This window comes from Gorilla gorilla, chromosome 10, assembly GCF_029281585.2.
Source record: "Gorilla gorilla gorilla isolate KB3781 chromosome 10, NHGRI_mGorGor1-v2.1_pri, whole genome shotgun sequence".
In the NCBI taxonomy this organism is placed as follows: domain Eukaryota; kingdom Metazoa; phylum Chordata; class Mammalia; order Primates; family Hominidae; genus Gorilla; species Gorilla gorilla.
Genome location: NC_073234.2, coordinates 33,920,651 through 33,940,983, shown reverse-complemented (window position 1 = coordinate 33,940,983; position 20,333 = coordinate 33,920,651). Strand labels below are relative to the sequence as shown.

The 20,333-nt window shown below is 35.6% G+C and overlaps 1 protein-coding gene across 1 annotated transcript in view; it reads right to left on the bottom strand.

The window, feature by feature from the left end:
* Positions 1-20,333, bottom strand: part of PIK3C2G (phosphatidylinositol-4-phosphate 3-kinase catalytic subunit type 2 gamma) — a 364,289-nt gene that overhangs the window by 83,197 nt on the left and 260,759 nt on the right. The window contains exons 25-26 of the mRNA XM_019039448.4: positions 16,573-16,682; positions 144-333 (exon numbers count right to left, since the gene is read on the bottom strand). Of these exons, the coding sequence (XP_018894993.2) occupies positions 144-333; positions 16,573-16,682 (300 nt within the window). The remainder of the gene's footprint in view (positions 1-143; positions 334-16,572; positions 16,683-20,333) is intronic.

Genomic DNA, 20,333 nt, shown 5'->3' with positions numbered 1-20,333 from the left:
TGACACTTCTGCTTAAATTGTAAATTATTTTTCATTTGCATAGTAAAAAATTATGCTATAAGAAAGGCTGTGTAGCATAGTGAAGAGAAGTCTGAGATAAAGTCAAGTGATACGTAAGTCAAGATGACGGACTTTAAACTTACATTACTGGATTTCTTGCTGAACCCTAAAATTGTTGCTCTTTCAATCGACCTAGTTGTACTCAGCAAACAGGATTCCTGAGGAAAAGTCTGTGAAGTAGATTTGGCAGGGCTTATGGCTGACATTTGTGCAAGTGTGTGGATCAAGTTATTCAATTTAACAGGGAAACACTCCAGACTTTCCTTTATTTTCCTAGAGAAATGTAAAAGAAAAGATAGTGAGTAACAACACTCCTCTGCATCTACTCATTTCATTTATGATCTGTTTCCTTGTGTTTGTCAGTATGAGGGGAAAAAGCCAAGAACCATGTATGTTTATTTGGAGCCCAACAATTAAATGTTATTTGTATAAACTTCAAGTTCGCATCTGGAGTTGTTAGCAAATAAACATACAAGAAACTCTTGTGATGAAATATAAAACTGTAGTTGCTATATTGTATGACTACATTTTAAAAAGATTTTGTTGTGGCCCGGCGCGGTGGCTCACGCCTGTAATCCCAGCACTTTGGAAGGCCGAGGCGGGTGGATCACGAGGTCAGGAGATCAAGACCAGCCTGGCTAACACGGTGAAACCCTGTCTCTACTAAAAATACAAAAAAATTAGCCGGGTGTGGTGGCGGGTGCCTGTAGCCCCAGCTACTCGGGAGCCTGAGGCAGGAGAATGGCTTGAACCCGGGAGGCGGAGGTTGCAATGAGCCGAGATCCTGCGGCTGCACTCCAGCCTGGTGACAGAGCGAGACTCCGTCTCAAAAACAACAACAACAAAAAAAGATTTTGTTGTTTATTTGGGGGAATTTTTAAAAAATTTAATTCCAGCTTATAATTATTAAAAATATTTACAAAATTCCAGAAGTAACGCAAATTCCAAGAAGCCTAGTAGCTATTCCCATACTTTCTACCCTATTCTTTCCCTTTCCTTATATGTAAACAGTTTTAACACTTATGGCTCAACTTTCATTGTTTAATTTTTAATTTAAATTTTATTTTTGTATATTTTTATGTTTTTCTATCTTTAAAAAAGGTAGCATACTTAAATACTATATTTAACAGACAAGTATTTTATATAAAATATTTTTCATTCTTTGATTTGTTTTCCTTTGTTTTTGGTGTTTTTATTTTTGTTGTCTCTGCTTTTTAAAGGTTTTTTTTTGTATTTAAGAAAGTTTGCATTCTAATGGTGTAATAATTTATTTCTATATTTTCCTTACCTCTTCTTTTTTTATTTTTAATTCATTCTCTATTGAGAGCAATATTGAAATCAGCTAATAGCTTCTTTTTAAATACTGTTCGTTCCCTTTTCTCCAGTATCTGACTTGTGATATTACCCTTTTAATCTCAGTTAATACCATAAAGCAAACAGTATGCTTATTCTACTTTTAATTTGTGCTTCCTAGCCCCTACTTCCTTTTTTTATTTTCAGAGATAGGGTCTTACTCTGTCACCCAGGCTGGAATACAGTGGTGAGATAGTAGCTCACTACAGCCTCTGAATCCTAGGCTCAAAGGATCCTCCCTCCTCAGCTTCCTGAGTAGCTAGGGTTAGAGGCATGTGCCAGTATGTCTGTCTAAACCCACCTCCATTTTTTATTGACCTACAATTGTATAGTACAATTGAACTGTACCGTGTAGTACAGTTGAACTCTATCATATAGTATGTATACTAAACACACTTTTCAGTTTCTCTTATAACCTTCACTTAATTTTAAACTCTCTACCAGTCTTTGTGCCCACGTCTCTACAGTCACTTTGATTATCTGAAATTCATGTTCCAGTAAATTCTTTAAGAAGTGCTCAAGGAAATAAGTTTCTGAATTCTTGTAAGCTGACAACAGTTGGTCTGTGGCCTTTATACTTGAAAGTTAGTTTGCCTTGATATAACATCATCAGCTCACATTTTCTTTTTGAGTGCCATAAAGCTATTCTATTTTCTTCTGGAATAAAGGATTACTGTTCAAAACTCTGATGACATAGTAAATTATTTACCATATAAGTGAGTTAGTCTTCCTGCCTACATGCTTAAAGGAAGTTTCTCTTTCTGCAAAGTTCAGTAGTTTTTCTAAAACATGCTTCTGTATTGGTTTTTCTGGGTCATTTTTTTGAATAGTGCCCTTTCAATATGTAATTTCAAATCCTTTCACTTTTGAAATTTTTTTCTTACAGTCTTAGTATTTGTTAAAATACTAAATATGCTATTTAGTTTTGATATAGTTTTATATATTATTTCATTTTCTTTTTCTCAGGGACTACTATTATATGTACATTGGATCTTCAGTGCCTTTATTTCTTTTTTATTTTAAAAGTCCTCTCTGTTTTTACCTTCTCTCTTGAGGCATTGTGTGTTTTGTTGTGTTTGTTTATTCCCATGTCTCTTCTAGCTTATTGTTTGTAAAATCATGTTTTCTTTTATTTCTAATTCTTTCTTGGGTTCAATCACTTCCTTTCTGAGGTTTCCTAATTGTGGTCTATGTTGTTCCTTCATATATTTATCATTTTCTTAATTTCTTTCATCTCAATTAAATATAAGGATACAGTTTATCTTTTTGGTGGGCATGTCTTTCTGGCCCACTTTTTAAAAGAATATTATTTTGCTTCTTATTTCTCTTTTTCTTGTTATAATTCTATATGACTTTCAACCATGGTCACTTTTCTTGTTCATTTTTATATAAAATGAGTATTCCTGAACTTTCAGGAAGGAGTAGAGGATTTTTTACGGTCTGGGGCTTTCCTATCTGTTGCTGTCACATAGTGATTAAAAAAAAATTATTTTGGCCAGGTGCGGTGGCTCATGCCTGTAATCCCAGCACTTTGGGAGGCCGAGGCTGGTGGATCACCTGAGGTCAGGAGTTTGAGACCAGTGAAACCCCATCTCTACTAAAAATACAAAAAATTAGCCAGGCATGGTGGCAGATGCCTGTAATCCCAGCTACTTGTGAGGCTGAGGCAGGAGAATTGCTTGGATCTGGGAGGTGGAGGTTGCAGTGAGCCGAGACCGGGCCACAGCATTCCAGCCTAGGCAACAAGAGCAAAACTTTGTCTCTCTCTCTCCCTCTCTCTCTCTCTCTCTCTCTGTCTCTCTCTCTCTCTATATATATATAATTTCATACAATACATTCTGAGATATTTCTCCTTTGATCTACTCCCTCCAACTTTTTCTGGACTTTGATTTTCCCTTTGCTAATGTTATCTCTTGTCCATGCAATTTGGATTATACGTCCAACAGTTTCTCTTCAGTGTGAGAGAGACCTTTTTTCTTGGAAGAAAGCCCCAGTTAAAGTTGAGAATTCATAGATTGCCTAATCTTTTTATATTTGCCACAGAACCCTCACCCTTGCCTGTGAAATAAGAGTATGCAAAAAGTACTTCCAATTTCAACTGCTTTTCTCAAATTAACCTGCTCAGCTTCCAACAAATAACTGTTGACTCTTTTGGAGTAGTGCTCTCAGGTCAGCCAGAGTACCTGTGCTTTCCCTTAGCTTCCTTCTATCCAAATGCTCGTACGACACAAATCTTGTAATTTAATGGTTTGCCTCCACCTGCTTTTATTGTATGGTTCTTAGGGTATACCTTGTTGCCTAGTTTTGTCATAAATGTTGTCCAAGCTTTTGGATTTTGCTATCCTGGTTGATTTGCCTGTTGTATGTAAGAGATTTAGGGACATTTAAAAACTTGGCATTTTAGCATGTATAATTCAAGCAACACAGGAAAATATAAAGTAAAATGTGAAAGGTTCCCTTTTTCTTTTCTCCACAGGAGGCCAGTGCTCCTCCCCAGCAATAACCACTGTAAGCAGTTTGACATCATTCTTTTTTGAACTTTCTCTATATATTTGTGCAAACACAGAGACATGCAAACATACAGACATGCAAACACATAGACACACACATTGTCCTTATTCCTATTGTATGCCAGGTAGTATTCTAGTGATGGGATTTAGCAATGAACAGAAGAGATGGAAGTTTTTCGCCCTTTTAGAGTTTGTATAATCTAAAATTCTGATGGTAATTAATCAAGTAAAAATATAGAATTCGATAAAGTAATATGTATTATAAAAGAAGATAGGAAATAAGGAGAGGAAGTATGGGGGTAGATAATAGTTTTACAATTTTAAATAGGATGCCCACTGAAAAGTGCTCATCTCACTGAAAGATGAGCTGAATGATTTGACAAAGACCTTAACTTGCCATGAAAGTAGGCCATGGGAATTCTGATGAAATGCATTTTAGGCAGAAGCAACAGCTAGTCCACAAGCTCAGAGGCAGATGAATGACTAGAGTGTTTAATGAGCAGCAAGAGGACAGCAGTGTGGCTGACACAAAGTCAGTAGGGAAAGAAGGGAATCAAAGACCTAAAGGGTGCAATTGCATAAGAACTTTGACTTTGTGTGAGATGAGAGTTAGAGAAGAATCACAATTGTATGTAATGTTGCAATTTGTTTTTGTTAACTTAATAACATATTTTACAGGGAAAAATTAATAGTAACTGGTACATAGTAAGTGATCCAAAAATATTTGTTGAATGACTGAACAATCTTTCTAATTCAAAACATAGCATTAAATCATATTTTTAAATGGCTATATGGTTTCTCCAAATAGGGATGAACAATGTTTAATGTAACAATTTTTTAAATTGCAAAGACATTTTTTTCTTTACTGTTTAACTTTGTCCAAAACCAAGGGTCTGTATATACACAAGCCTGTTTCTGGCCTCCTCATTTTGTTGCATTTATCTCTTTGTCTATCTCTGTGTCAGTATTACACTATCCTAAATAGCTGGAACTTTATAGTACATCTTGAAATCCAGAAGAACGATTATTTTACCTCATTTTCTTTAGGGGGCTCTTCACTATTCTGGGCCCTTTGACCTCCTAAATATATTTTAGAATTAGCTTATCAAGTTCACCCACACACAAAACCAATAGGTAAGGATTTTGAATGTACTGTATGCAAATTAGAAATCAATTTGGAGAATATTAACATCTCTGTAGTATTAAGACATTCAGTTCACGAATGTGGTATATTGTTCTATTTAGTTTGGTCTTGCATATTTTTTGTTGGAGTTATTCTTTGGTTTGGCATATTTTGTATGGCATAAATGCTGTCTTGTACTAACTTTTAATTCATATTTGATAATATATGAGTAGATCTTTAACTCTTATTAATTCTAACAACATATGCATATTCTTTTGAAATTTGTACGTACACAGTCATGTAACCTGCAAATAATGGTAGTGGCTGTTTTTGTCACTCTGCACTGCTAAGAAACTTCCACTTCAATATTAAATGGAAGTGGTGATAGCAACCATTTTTGGTGTGTTCCTGATTACAAAGGAAAAACTTTCAATGTTTACTGTTAAGCGTAATGTTTTCTGTAGGTTTTTAGCTATACGTTAATGACATTCTTTTCTATTTCTATTTTTTTCTAAATGAATGGTTCTACATTTTATTAACTACATTTTCTGTATCTATTTAGGTGATCATATATTTTCTTTTTAATTTTTAAAGTACTGAGTCTTAAATGTTTACTTTGTAACCACTTATTTTACTAAATTCTTGTTATTTTGATTTGTTTGTGTGTGTGTGTGTGTGTGTGTGTTAATTCTCTGGGATTGTATTAATTATTGTATTATTCACTTGAAAAAATAACTTCATAACAAAGTTTAATTAGAGAGCTTTATTATCAATATACAAGATACTATCTTTTCCCCACCATTAATAAGAATGCTTATCATTTTTAACTTTTGAAAGTATGATGCTTATCTAAGCTTGGATCTATTCTGAGTGTACTAAAATTTTCCAGGAGGAATGGATGTTGAATGTAATCCAGTATGACTCTTCTGGGTTGGCATCTATCAAAGTGATCATGCAATGCCTTCTTTACAACTAATCTGCCATGTCCTCAATGTTAAAAATGTACTTCAATTATGTTTAATAATTTTCCCTTCAATTTCATAAAGATTCAAGGTGATTTATCTTGTTCTGGTCTTAAACTTTTTTGAATAAATTCCAAATTTTTCCACTATTATACATCAATTTAGGCCAAAACTTGATAAGAAAGTTAAAATATGACTCTGATCCCATTATTCATCCCAGTGTTCACCATTTCTAAAGATGTTGTTTGCACTTATGAATTTACAGGTGCACAGTGCAGTACAAAACATTATTTCTTCATCAGCACTTTAAAGACATGAGGATAATAGTAGGAGTATAATATTAACCATGATTTATGGAGACTCTACCATTCACTCATTGAACATTGATCCAACAAACATTTACTGAACACATTTTATTTGCTGGAGTGAAAAGCTTTAGGGTGACAGCATGTACTCACTTCTCATGAAGATATCAGTTTTAAGTTTTGTGAATCATAAATTTTAAGTTTTGATGAACTCACCCTCACAAAAATCTCAACTATGCCCATACCTTATTCTTACATTGCCCAACAGTTAGGATGTAAGAAGTCTGAAGATGAAGGGTGAGACTTTATGGTCAGCCCATGGTTTGGGGGCAGACTTTCACTCAAATCCATCTCCTATCTCTCAGGTGTCAGACTTAATGGGTCAGACAAAACAGTGCTGTTAACTGTAACTGGACTTGGGACTGGGGCTCTGAGTGTAGTCAGTTTCAGGCCTCTGTGAGGATCTAATTTATCCAAGTAATAGCTCCCTGATTTATTTTGTTTAATGGCAGCATTAGCAGGATTATGCTTTGGATTATCCTTATATTACAGGAATAAAGCAGCAGCTGGGAGGATTTTAGCTCTTAAGTTTCCTAAGGGAAGTCTCCAAGCAGTCTTGATAAACACTTTTAACCCTCCCTTGCTAGGCACTATTCTATGTGCTGGGAGGTAAAGAAGAGAAACCAAATTTCTGCCCTGAGGAAGTATATATCCCTTGGCAGGTAGTACACTAAATGCTTCATGTTAATCTTTTCATCCTTAAAGAAGAGCAGTCAAATTATTTCAGCAATAGATAAGAAAATGACCAGGAGAAGTTAAATGCATACCAAAGGTGACATCAACTAAGAAGTAGTAACTGAAGAATTCTACTCATGTTTATCTGATTCCTTAGTCTTTGCTCTCACTGTGGATTTTAAAAAGCAAACAATAATTCAATTTTGTCTTTCAGAGAAAAATAAGCCAATAACTTGTGGAATTCTCAGGTGGATCAAAGGCACTAAGACAATGATCCTTTGATTTTTACATAGAAATAACCCTTAGGTAAAAAAATGTAACATATTTCTAGCTGCCAAGGAACATAGTCTAAAGGGACCTATCATAAGCATAAAATTTCTTAAGCCTTAGGTCCTATCTTAAAAAATGTGTATACATTGTATTCTACTTCATAATATATGCACTTTTTATATAAACTAAATATTTTAATTGCTTATCATCAGAAACAATTGCTTCTAACAGGTTTCTTAGCACTGTGTGTGTGAATGGGCAATTGAGTCTATCAGTCTCAGAAAACTGAGTTGAATCCAGAGCTCTGATCTTCTATGTCAGGTTCAGCATCTAGGCAGATTATTTTTTCTCAAATTAAATATAAATTCACATTTATGTTGATATGTGACTACAAATGGCAAACATTTTTCGCTGCTTTATGAGCTACATCAGACTAAGCATTGAGGAGAGATGACTACGATGCCATTGGCAGTTGAACAAAGGTTCTTAGGCAACACCTGATGGAGATTTCTATGACAGCATATTTCAATTTACAGTTTAAATTTTTCATATATTTGGCAGTTGGATAGAATAACCGTTTCAATGGTCAGTCTCTTTAATAGTCACAGGAAAATATTTCTCATAAGCCTTCTGTGAAGGAATTTGCATGAGAACATTCTTTATTTTACCACTGATACTGTAAGTTCATAATATATAAATACAGGAAGAGTTGCAATTGACTCACTCCCCATGAACAAATTTCTTCATCTAAATCTCAAACTTCATTTCATTGCAGTATTCTGGCATGTGCAAGAAACACATTACTTTGTTTTTTGTATTGAAGTTACCGACTGAGTGTCCAGCTTTACAAGTCACTCTTAATCATTCAAGGGGAACAATGAATTAATAAAACTTTGTCATAGTTTCTTTTATCACATAAAGAAAATCAGTAGTTCGGCATTGAATTTGTAATCTCTGAAATATATGACTAGTGCTTTCTTTTACTTAAGCTTATGAGTATGCTTTTGGATAATTCCTATTTTACTACAGATTCATACTGCACTAAGTATTCAAACACATATTTTTTAAGCAAAAAAATTTACTATTCCTAAATGAGCTCAGTGACAATCATTGCTAATGTATTCTAGGTACATGATAAAACAATTCATTTCCATGCACTTTTATTCTTAAAAATTCAAAATTGCACACATGGAAAAAAGAGCACATGATGATTTTGGTTGCACATGTATGTAATGTGTAGGTACACATTTGACTCCAAACTTTAAAGTTTATATTCTAATCTTTTAAACAAAATAAGATACTAAAAAGGATATATCATATTAATCCTTGGGGATTTGATAGCGTGGTATGCCAATTTGAGAAACATAGCTATAAGCATGTAGATGTTTTTCTTATGATGGTCTGTCAACTAATCTGAAGACACTAAAAGAACATTTATATTTATCTGACAGTCAGGACATTAAGAGTTCCATATGCAGAACTTTTTTCCATATGATTTGGCATAGTTGTGTCCTGGGAAGAGCACTCATTATGCAAGGAATAAACCTTGTTCTAATCTGTACTCACTAGGTCTACCCATGATCTCAAGAAAGTCATTGTTGAACAATTTTAGGCTATTCAACTGTTGCATCTATAAAATGTAGTTGGTGACTCATGCCAGTGATCTCAAGAAAGTTATTGTTGAATGACTTCAGGAGACTCAATTGCTGTATTTATAAAACATAACTGATTGCTAAGCCATGCCATTTCCCAAGATCATTGATAGGATGAAATTAGATAAAGTAGGAAAAGTCTTTGGAAATGAAATAGTATTAAGCAAATATTATTTCAGAAAATGTACTACCAATGAGTAAAGAAATAAATGCATATGAGTCTAAAAGGTAGCAAACTATACAAAGAGGGATACAAGAGAAAATGAATGTATAAATTTATTGTTCAAAGGAAACTGACTTGTGGTGCTCTCTTGAACTCCTACAAGAGAGATATTAGGTAAGGATAAGAACAAGCAGCATCTTTAGTGTTTATTTTCTTATTTTCTTTCTTCTCCCCATCCCCTTTTCCTGCTTTACAGTTTAGATATGGCTTAAAGACTAACAAACTTAAAGGTCTTTGTTGTTTTCCAGGTTGAGGTTTCAAGTCTTCAGAATTCATGCTACAAGTTCAGCTAGTCTTACGTAAATGTCATCACAGGCACCAAACCGCATTCAAACAAGAGTTTTAGGCTCTGTGGACTTGGCTGGGAGTGGATCATTATTTTACCTTTTTAGATAGATGCCTTATGAAATTGACCAAATCAGAACAAACTGAATCAAGGAACCAGGGAAGGGTTGATGGGCTAGTCTTACTATGAATAAAGTGATATGCCAGTGAAATGATATTCCGGTTTTCAGTTCCCACTCCCAAAGCCATTTTATTTTATTAATGATATTAAAAGGAAGTTGTATGCAAAGCAAAAAAAATAAATCTTAACATGCAACAGTAAAGAAAAATCAATAGTGATAAATGGTGCTAATAAAAATCTTTAAAATGTGAAAAATATGTTTTAAAATAGTAAACGATTGTAGCCTAATTGCTTGTTAAATCACTGGTATATAGTAATTGTATGCAATGCGTAGGGTCAGAAATACCAATGGGGATTAACAGGTACACAGCGCTGTTGTGCATAAAACAGCTGTTGGGAAACAGCGCCATCTGGACTATTCATCTTTTTTCAGTAATGATTTTTGGTACTCTTGGTGGGTACATTAAACTTTTCAAATGCTTTTAACCTTTAGACTGATAGTCTCCTGAAGAGTTTACGATATCTTTTTTCAAAGCTTAATAGCTAAGGTGTATCCTGACTTGGAATTTAGGCAATTTAGGCAAATTCTCAGTTTAATTCATATAATTCAAAAACAGCATTTCCCCTACTGCAGAAATTTAGAACAGCAAGCACACTATCAAACATCATAATGAATGTGACTGGGCCATGCAACTTAGGAAGTACAGATATTATAAGTGGTTATATCTGCAGTTAAAAATAGTTTATAAAGCTAATTTAGTTCAGGTTTGTTATTATAACTAAAAATAATGGGAGACTTTCACAATGAGAGGAGAAATTTCTACTTGTTTTAATTTACATTTTCCTTTGAATCTGCTTTCTTATTTAGGAAAAGCTGGACTTCTTGATTGTTATTTTCTCTTGGTTCTGTGTCCCCATCTCCCCTTGGTAGTGTTTATTTCTGCAGGTATCAATTGTTAAGCTAAGACAAAGGAAAACATTGGCTCTTATTTGTGGAATTATAACCACAGTTTGCATCACAGTAAAAAAAAAAGATAATGATAAAAGTATACAAGGATTTGCATTTCCATCTCATGTGCTATTTGTCAGTTTTGAAGAGAAACAAGATATAAAATCATTGAACTATGTTTTAAGACATTTGAGCATAAAGAGTCTTGTCTCACACCCTAGCCATGAGAAATAAATGAGGAATGAGGGGAACAAAGAATTTCTGAAATTGAGTCTGCAAACCCTCAGTGGTGCAGGGACTCTGGCTCCTGTGTCTATGATGTGGAGGCCAGGTGCACTCTCTGGATGCCATCCACATTTCCAACGGCTTCAAAGTTGTACCTGTTGGATGCTCACTGTGCCTATTCTGCCTAATGGCCCCTCCTAAGACTTCCCTCACAGCTCAAAGTTCACAGAAGAAGCTCTAGGCTATTTTTCTGTGAAAGGGTGGCCTATGATAAGAATATGGCTGGGCAATGAAATCCACTGTGGCTTCACATGAAGGAACTTGTCCAATAAGGACAAAGGCAACTAGTTAAGTCAAAGAGTTTGCCTCTCTCTGGAATTTACACTGGGGAATATTGGGCAATGAGCAGGGAACAATAGAATATGCTAAGCAGAGGTAAACAGAGTAGAAGGCCTGTGTGTTTTTTCTGGGATTTCTTAGTTTACAGTTTGACTCCATGTAGAGCCTTTAATCTAAGGCTACCAGACGGGGTTCTTTTGCTGTCAAAATAGCTCATGATTGCAAACAATTTGTCTTGTTGTTTTGTTTTGGGTTTTGTTTTTTGAAGTGTGGGGTTTTGTTTTGCTTGAAGCTGGCTTCAGTTTTAGCTGACGAGCAGATCATATACTTACTAAATGAGAACTTATATGGCAGGCCAAGTGGAATATCTGAGCATACATGAAAAATGTCCTCTCACTCTCTTGGAGGAGAAAATGGATAGAATGAAAAGCACTATCTGTATGTGGGAGGGGAGGTAGGCAGGGAAGTTTATGCTTAATGATCCCAGTCTGGTCTGTGAAATAGGTTAGCTCTTGATGAGGACAGCTAACCAGAGGTTTGAGAGTGATTGAAATTTCTGAAATAACCCTTTTGGACAACATTTTAATGGATGGCTGCCTTTGTTGCCTAGCAGTGGTCTCTGCAGAGATATTACATGAGAGTATCAATTTGCAGTGGACTGTGTCATGATACTTTCTTGATTCTATTCAACAGCACTCAGCTGTAAGGGGAGTGGAAGAGAGTAAGGGAAACAGAGAGTAGTTGATGATGATGTGAAAAGCATTTGTGGCCAGCAAACCAATTTTACTTTCCATTTTCCCTCTAAATACCATTAATTGTACAGGATTTTTAATTCCACACAGTATGCAGCATCCCCTGAAACTCAGGATCAGCTCTTGACCTGAAATGGATATGTCCAAGAGTGAGGAAAAATCTTGGGTTGTTCATAAATAGAGTACATCCTCCAAGAGGCAGGAAAAAGCTGTTTATTTCTTTCAAGTCTCAAATAGGGTCAAGAGGGGCAGCCTCTTAGTGCTAATATTGTAGTTAGGACCAGGGCACTTAAAGTAGCCACATATGTTATGTCTCAGATGGCCTGGTCTTGGCTCGGGATCCCAATCTGTGAGCCTGGTGGAGAAGGGAGAAGGGGTTTTCTTGTCTTACTTTTGTCTGTAACTTAGTAGTTGTATCACAATAAACAGTGGCATAAAATACTTTTAGCCTATCAGAACAAAGAAATAAAAAGAACAAGGAGTTTAAATATAGAGGGGCTCATATTATATGTATATAATATACTTTTATCAATTATCTATCTATGAATTAATGCCACTCATTGAAGCACGAAGACACCAATGATGGATCTATGACAAACCATTTTTTTTTTTTGGTGAATTATGTGCAATGAGGTCTGCATTTAGTCTCCCTAAGTTTTAAAATCCATGTGATATCAGAGAACACAGCACAAAATAGCAATATTATTTACACAAAGTAAACAAGTCTATATTATTTTTAACAGTTATTTGAGTCATGGGTATCCTGTTATTTAGAGTTCCATTAAAGTTGTTTTTAATTATCCCAGGCTACTTTCATAAATTCACTCTATTCATTGTTTAAGGATTTCCAAATGACATAATACATAATTTGTTTCAGAAATTTATAATATACAAATGATAGATCTCAGGAAACATTTCTAAATGGTAGTTACAGTTACAATTAATGGAGGCTGCTGGCCCCTCTGTAAGAGATTGTTCATAGTGCTAGATGGGATGTGTGATAGAAAAGATCCTCAGTGCTTGATGTATATATGCTGAGCAAGAAACACAGAGAAATTGAACAGATATGCTTCTTGCACATTAAATCATGTCTAAAAATAAAGGTATGTAATTGAGACTTTAAGATTAAAAAATATGACTGAGATGGGCTCTTGGAAGTTAGGGGATAGTGAGCCTCATGGGATATTTCTCTGAGAAGAAAAAAATGTAGACAGAGGCTCATGGCATTGTGGAATGGGCCACAAAAGGAAAAGGAAGGAAGGTGACTTCCAGGAAGTCAGCTGCCAAGTTACCCTTTAGGGGTCTCTCAGGGCAGCAAAGCAGATCTGGAACCAAATACCCAGGGACTCCTGGTGGTAGCATAGAGATAGCAGTTCCAGGAAGGAACTTCTGTTCTCTGCTGATGCTTGACGTATTCCGGATAAAAGGATTAGTGCCTGAGAAAGGCTGGAGAATATATCTTTGTTAAACTTCAGCCAATGCAGGCTCTGAAAAACCTTGAGAAAACTGTGGTCTGAATTACAAAGCAGCACATTCCTGAGAGCCCACATATGGAAGAGGTGATTTTGAGCATAGAGAACGTTCTCTGGTAAATTATTTAACTTCCCTGGGGTCTCAATTCACTAGTATAAAAATGTAGATAAAGATATTAATACCTCATAGGATTGTTATGACAGTTAAATACATTACTGTAAGAAAAGCACTTAGAAAAGGGCTTGACACACAAGAAGCACTGCATTAAGTTGTAGTTATTATTATATGCTTTTTATATACTTGATATTTGATGTTTAAATTGTATTTTCTGTTAAATAGGGCTTGTTTCATATTCAGATATTCTTAGAATTGGGAATACATTCCCTGCTTTACTTGGGAGAAATTGATGTAACTCATCAATATATTAATTAAACTGATATACAAGACAGTACATAATTCAATAATAAATTAAGGACAGCACAAAAGATGGCATGTTCGAGAGAATTATAGAAGAAAAGATTGGGAAGTACTGGAATAAGGTTTCATGGATGAGGTACTAGCTGTCCAGAATATCAAGGGATGGGTGGGATTAAAAGTTAGATCTGAATCTTCCTGTATTCCAGAAATTTCATGATTCCATTGGAGCGTTTCTAGTGAGGCTAGCAATGCGAGTTAAACAGGAATGCAGGAATGAATGTACATGGAGGGAATGGCCTATCCAGAAAAGGATTCATGTGGAATAATGGAGACAGGGGGCAGGTAGTTGGATAAATCTTGACAAAGACAATCAGATTATAAGGTCCTAGGAAGTGAGAGACAGGAGATGGCACACCAAGGAAAATTATTGAACTGAGAAATGATGTGTCCTAGTTTACATAATTCGATGCCTTTTAAGGCTTCAATGGAGAACAAGTTCTTTATTCCGAAGTCATAGAAAGAAGTTTAATTAACAGAACATACCACATAACATTGGTAAGTGGGAAGATTGGCCTGGCAGAGGTATGCAGGCAGGATCACAAGGTCCGCCTCACTGCCATGAGGTTCTAGCTTCAGATTTACTTCCACATTAGTTCATGTCCTCTTGAATGGGAAGGGGAGATAGGTCACCGTAGGCAAGATCACTGATATCCAAGATCATGCTCTTTACAGATCTCGGTCTGTTCCATGAAGTAGAGGGATAGGAAGAGATGGAATTCTGGCAGATGAATAAAGCCTATTTACATTTCTCTTTTGGCCAGGGCCTGAAATAACTTTTTTCATCCAAATACATATATGGCATTTCCTTTTTCAGGAGGGACTAATAGTAAGCTACAGCACTATAATTGTTCTGCCCACACAATGACACATCTCGAACACAGGGCTTGCAGTCCAACTTTGCATTCCTTTTCTCTGCCTTCCCTAGCTTTCTCCATGCTCCTCCTTTGTCTTCCCACCCAGCCCCACTGACATGTCAATCATTGTGTCTGCCATGCTGCAGCCATTTTAAAGAAAAGAATCCTACTCAGATCCTCTCCTGAAGGGATACCCTGAGGAGGCTATTTTTGGTACCATGTAAACCCACCTGCATGGGATGGAGTTTTGTACTCGGGTTAAACAGTCAGAGGGGAAGGAGTAAGTTCCTGCTGATGTGGTCCCTGGAGCTGCCTTCAGTTCTGAAGGAACTTCCAGACTCTGTGACACTGCCCTTCTGTTCTTCCTGAGGCTTTCCCTGGGTTTTCTCATGCAAGGCACCCATCCGCATTAGTTGAGATAACTGTAGAGTTCCTGATCCTTGAAATAAAGGGTCTAAAATACCTCCCCAAGTCTTCAAGCTAATGTCTTTGGCCACGGTCAAACATCAATTACTTGGGATTTTGTTAGTAGATGTAAACAAATGCTTCTTTCAGAGGTCATTGTACTATTAAAGGGCATTTTTCAAGACTAAGACAACCTGCTGGACTCCCTTAAGGGATCTCTAATGAACTAGATAGCAAGAAGTCAGGGTTTTTTTGTTTGTTTGTTTGTTTGTTTTGTTTTGTTTTGTTTTTTTGCAACAACTCTTCCTGGAGTTCCATAATCATATCATATAATTTCCAATATTGAGTACTGGAAAAACCCAGGACTAGAGGGACCAGACACTGTTTCTTGCTACCTAATTGTGGGCAAGACAATTCTCTGTATCTCAGTTTTCTCACTTGAATGTCTGTTGTCAGAATAAATAAACTATAAAGGCTCTTCCAGCCGTAATATTTTGTGATTCTGTCACATTGCCTCTTTTCAACAACAAGGGCAGCACACCCATTCAAGTTCATGAAACAGAAATCCCTGAGCCAAGTGAAATTCCCCAAGTGTGTATGACATCCCCATGAAGCTGCACTGCCACCATTGGAGTGGGAAGCAATTTCTCGCTGTATATTCTGGAAGGGTGAAAGAAAAAGTAAAACCTGGAAGAGGTTTTATTATAATCATGATTTTCTTTAAAGCATACATTCCACTTAAGAGAATATAATCTCTGTTTATAAATTTTCAGTGGAAAATATTAGAACAATTAAAAATTAGACTCAAGACCACAATTAAGAGGTTACAGGAAAGAAAGAATGCAGTTTTTCTCTCCTGTTTGTAGGAAAATAATTAGTGCTAACATTTATTGAGCACCTAAAATTTGCCAGGAATTATATATCCATTTAAAAAGAAAAATTCAAAAAGATCTTATAAAATGTACTGTCCTTTTGACCAGATTTGGGGTCTGATATTCATCATATTCTGCCCAGATTCTTACCTTGATATACATCAGTGTTTTGCTAGACTTGTTTAATAAAAAATAGATTAAAAGTAGAAGACAGTCACAGGTCTTTGACCAAATATCCCAATATTTGTATTGTCTTACATATGAAAGTAGTGAGTACATATCTCATCATAAATCTCTTTTTCCAAATTGTTTTTCTGGACATAGTTCAAGTAGAACAACCAATTTATTTATGTCAGCTCTTGCTCTTTTCAATGACCTCTTATTGAGCAATCTGTTAGATGAAGAGGCTGGTTAGCAAACAATGACATGCTGCAGAAACACTGACTAAGGCGTTCTGCTAGACATTCATATTGCTTCCTTTCTGCTCTTTGGGAAAGGGAACACAAGCTTGTTCTAGAAACAACAGCTTCATACCAATGACTGGTCAACCTGAAATCATCTCCACTGTGGAACATGTGTCTGCGTACATTCATGCATGCATGCTCACACATTCATAGGTGATCTTACTTGGTAAAATGACTTGTTGCTTCCAGGTCTGTGTCTTGTGGACGAAGATTATTATACACATATTTCAGGTCTTGAATTCCACTTAGCTCAGGCAGTCCTGCATATAGCATCTTAACCACAACAAGAACAAGCAAAGCAAAAAGAAGACAGAATAAATGCAGATACAATCAAGCTTACTTGATTAATTCTACCCAGAGACATCTAGACCCAAGTTTGCATGGCAGTGTCTTTCAGTTTATATACACGAATGCATATAAGTTCATGCGTTTTTAATCTCTTTTATTAAGTAGTAGAGACAACAGCAATAACAACTATAACAAAAGAACCACTATAATTGGAAAATTCTTGTAGATTAATAATTCAGTTTTATTCTCATCATAAACCAGTGAAATAAGCATGATATTATCCCCATGTGAGAATTTGTGGACCCATCATTTAAAATCTATGTGATTTTGAGAAAGTTCCTTAACCTCTGAGTCTTCATTTTCTCATTTTTAAAATAGATACAAAATAAGAAAGAGGTTTATACATTACAAAATATTACACAAAAATTATATAATAATATGCATTTTAGAGAAGAAAAGCTTAATCTCCACAAAACTGTAAGTGATATGTCCAGGTCAAATGATGTGCAAACATAGAGTATAAAACTCACCGCTCTGGTTCTTAATCCTGTGTTCTTTTATGACTCCATGATTCTCACTATAAGAATACAATTTTCCCTACTTAAATGGTGACTGTATTTACTAAGGCAATAAATAATTAAGGATAAATTGTATAAGGTATTTTCCTGCCAATTATCAGGAAGATATTTTGTTTATATTACAGTGTAGACTGAAGGAATTATAATCTCTTTAGACTACTTTTTTTTAAGAAAATAATAGAACTTTCTAAATTAAATTTGAACTTTGCCAAAAAAAATGAAGACTGTTATCAGCACTTCTATGACTAAGATGATAAATTATTTACTGCTCTGGAATAAAGGCCCTCATACAATAAGAAGTTAAGAATGATACTATCGATCCTTAAAACAAAGAGTAAAGTGAGAATATGGTTTTGGAAGATGGGTGAAATTGTGATTAACTTGCTGAAGTTCAAATGAGAAAAAGAATGGTATAAAAACTATTCTTTTTTCCCACCATCCCCACCCAGGCTGAGGAAGCAGCATGTATAGGAAAGCAAGACATACAAAGGAAAGCGAGATGTCTTTAATGTGTCTGCAGAAAGAAACCCAGGCTGGCTTTCTGAAACCGAGTATTACATGGATGAGCAGCAAGAGATGGGGATGAAAGGCAAGTAGGATAAGACGTTCTGGCAACATTAAGGATTTTGTACTGTATCCTAAAGTACGAAAAAACAAGAAAGCTCTTTAAGTGTTTTAACATGAGAGTAAGAGATTTAATTGTGTCTTGAAAGATCATTGTGGTTACGTATGGAAAATGGACTAAAATGAGGTCCGTTTAGAGGCTAGATTAGGAGACTGGTTAGGAATGAAGATCAGTCATTGGATTTTAAATAAATGTAGGAAGTAGAATTGAGAAAACTGGGAGATAGATTGGACATATTGAGAGGGTCCAAAGCACATGCTATAATACAGATTTGACTGTCATTAGCATATAAATGATAATTGAAACCAAGGAGATGGATGAGGGAGTCCTGGAGAGTTGTCAACTCTCTCTCCTCCTGGATGATCTATTAGCATCTTAAACTCATGACATCTAAATTACAGCAAATTCTCTTCTCACATAAACTTCTCCTTCTTTTTTTTCTGTTTCATTTACACTGCCACCACTGCCCAACTAAAAAGAAATTCATATCTTCTTTGATTCTCTCTTTTTCCTGGTTCCTATAATCAATTACTTCATTCTATTAAAAACACTCCTCAGCAGTCTCTTGTATTCATCCCCCTTTTCATTGTAATTATCATTGTCCTAATTCAGCCCCTCATCTTCATTTGCCTAGATATCTTGAATAACTTTTATCTTGTTCTCCAGTCCTTATCTCTTTAATTACATAAACTCTGTTATCTGCCTAAGATCCCAGCTAGATAATGGTACTTCTTCATTATAAGCATACAAACTTCTAGTTTATCAAGTGTCTAGGTACTAAAGTCTAAAATCCTCATTCTGGTCACAAATGTCTTTTATAATCACACTGTAACCTATCACTCCAGCCTCATCTTCTACAGAGATTTCCATCTATAGCACAGACTGGGCACACTTGGTTACCTTCATTTACTACACATCATGCCCATGCTCATTAAACCTCCACACATACATTTTTCTCTCAGCTGGAATTGCCTTTTCTCTCTTTCCTTGTCTACTGAAATTCTTTTTCAAGGCTCAGCTTCCTCCTTGAAGCATCACTGATCCTCTTCATGAGATTTAATGACTGCTTTCTTTGTACAATCATATTTTGGTTCTACTTCTTTCATGGTACTTGTTGCTTCCTAGCTTTTACTGTGTTTTGTTCATATGTATGTTTGTCATATTAGATCTTAAGTTCTTTGAGAACAGGAACTGGATTTGTATTTAATGTTGAATTATGTACATTGCTCAGCATGGCGCTTTGTAAATAGCTAGATTTTAATAAATGTCTGGGATAATGAATGCATGAATAAAAAAATACATGATTCAGGCTAAGGTAACCAAAACAGCATGGTACTGGTACAAAAATAGGCACACAGGCCAATGGAACAAAATAGAGAGTCCAGAAATAAGGCCGCACAATTACGATCATCTGATCTTTTACTAAGCTGACAAAAACAAGCAGTGTGGAAAGGACTCCCTATTCAACAAATGCTGTTGGGATAACTGGCTAGCCATATGCAGAAGATTGAAGCTGGACTCCTTCCTTACACCATATATAAAAATCAACTCAAGATGGATTAAAGACTTAAATATAAAACCCAAAGCTATAAAAATCTGGAAGACAACCTAGGCAACACCATCCTGGACATAGGAATGGGCAAAGATTTCATGATGAAGACACCAAAAGCAATCGCGATGAGAGCAAAAATTGGCAGGTGGGATCTAATTAAACTTAAGAGCTTCTGCACAGCAAAAGAAACTATCAACGGAGTAAACGGGCAAACTACAGAACGAGATAAAATATTTGCAAACTATGCATCTGACAAAGGTCTAATACCCAGCGTCTATAAGAAACTTAAACAAATTTACAAGGAAAAACAAAAAAAACCATTAAAAAGTGGGCAAAGGACATGAACAGACACTTCTCAAAAGAAGGCATAGATGTGTCCAACAAGCATATGAAAAAAAGCTCAATGTCACTGATTACTAGAGAAATGCAAATCAAAACCACAATGAGATACCATCTCACACCAGTCAGAATGGCTATTACTAAAAAGTCGGAAAATAACAGATGCTGGCAAGGTTGCAGAGAAAAGGGAACACTTACACACTGTTGGTTGGAGTATAAATTAGTTCAACCATTGTGAAAAGCAGTATGGTGATTCCTCAAAGAGCTAAAAGCAGAACTACCATTAGACACAGCAATCTCATTGTAGGTATATCATTCTACCGTAAAGACACATGAACACAAATGTTCACTGCAGCACTACTTACAATAGCAAAGAGATGGAATCAACCTAAATGCCCATCAATGACAGATTGAATTAAGAAAATGTGGCACATATACACCATAGAATACTATGAAGCCTTACAAAAAAATGAGATCATGTCTTTTACTGGAACATGGGTGGAGCTAGAGGCTATTATCCTTAGCAAACTAATGCAGGAACA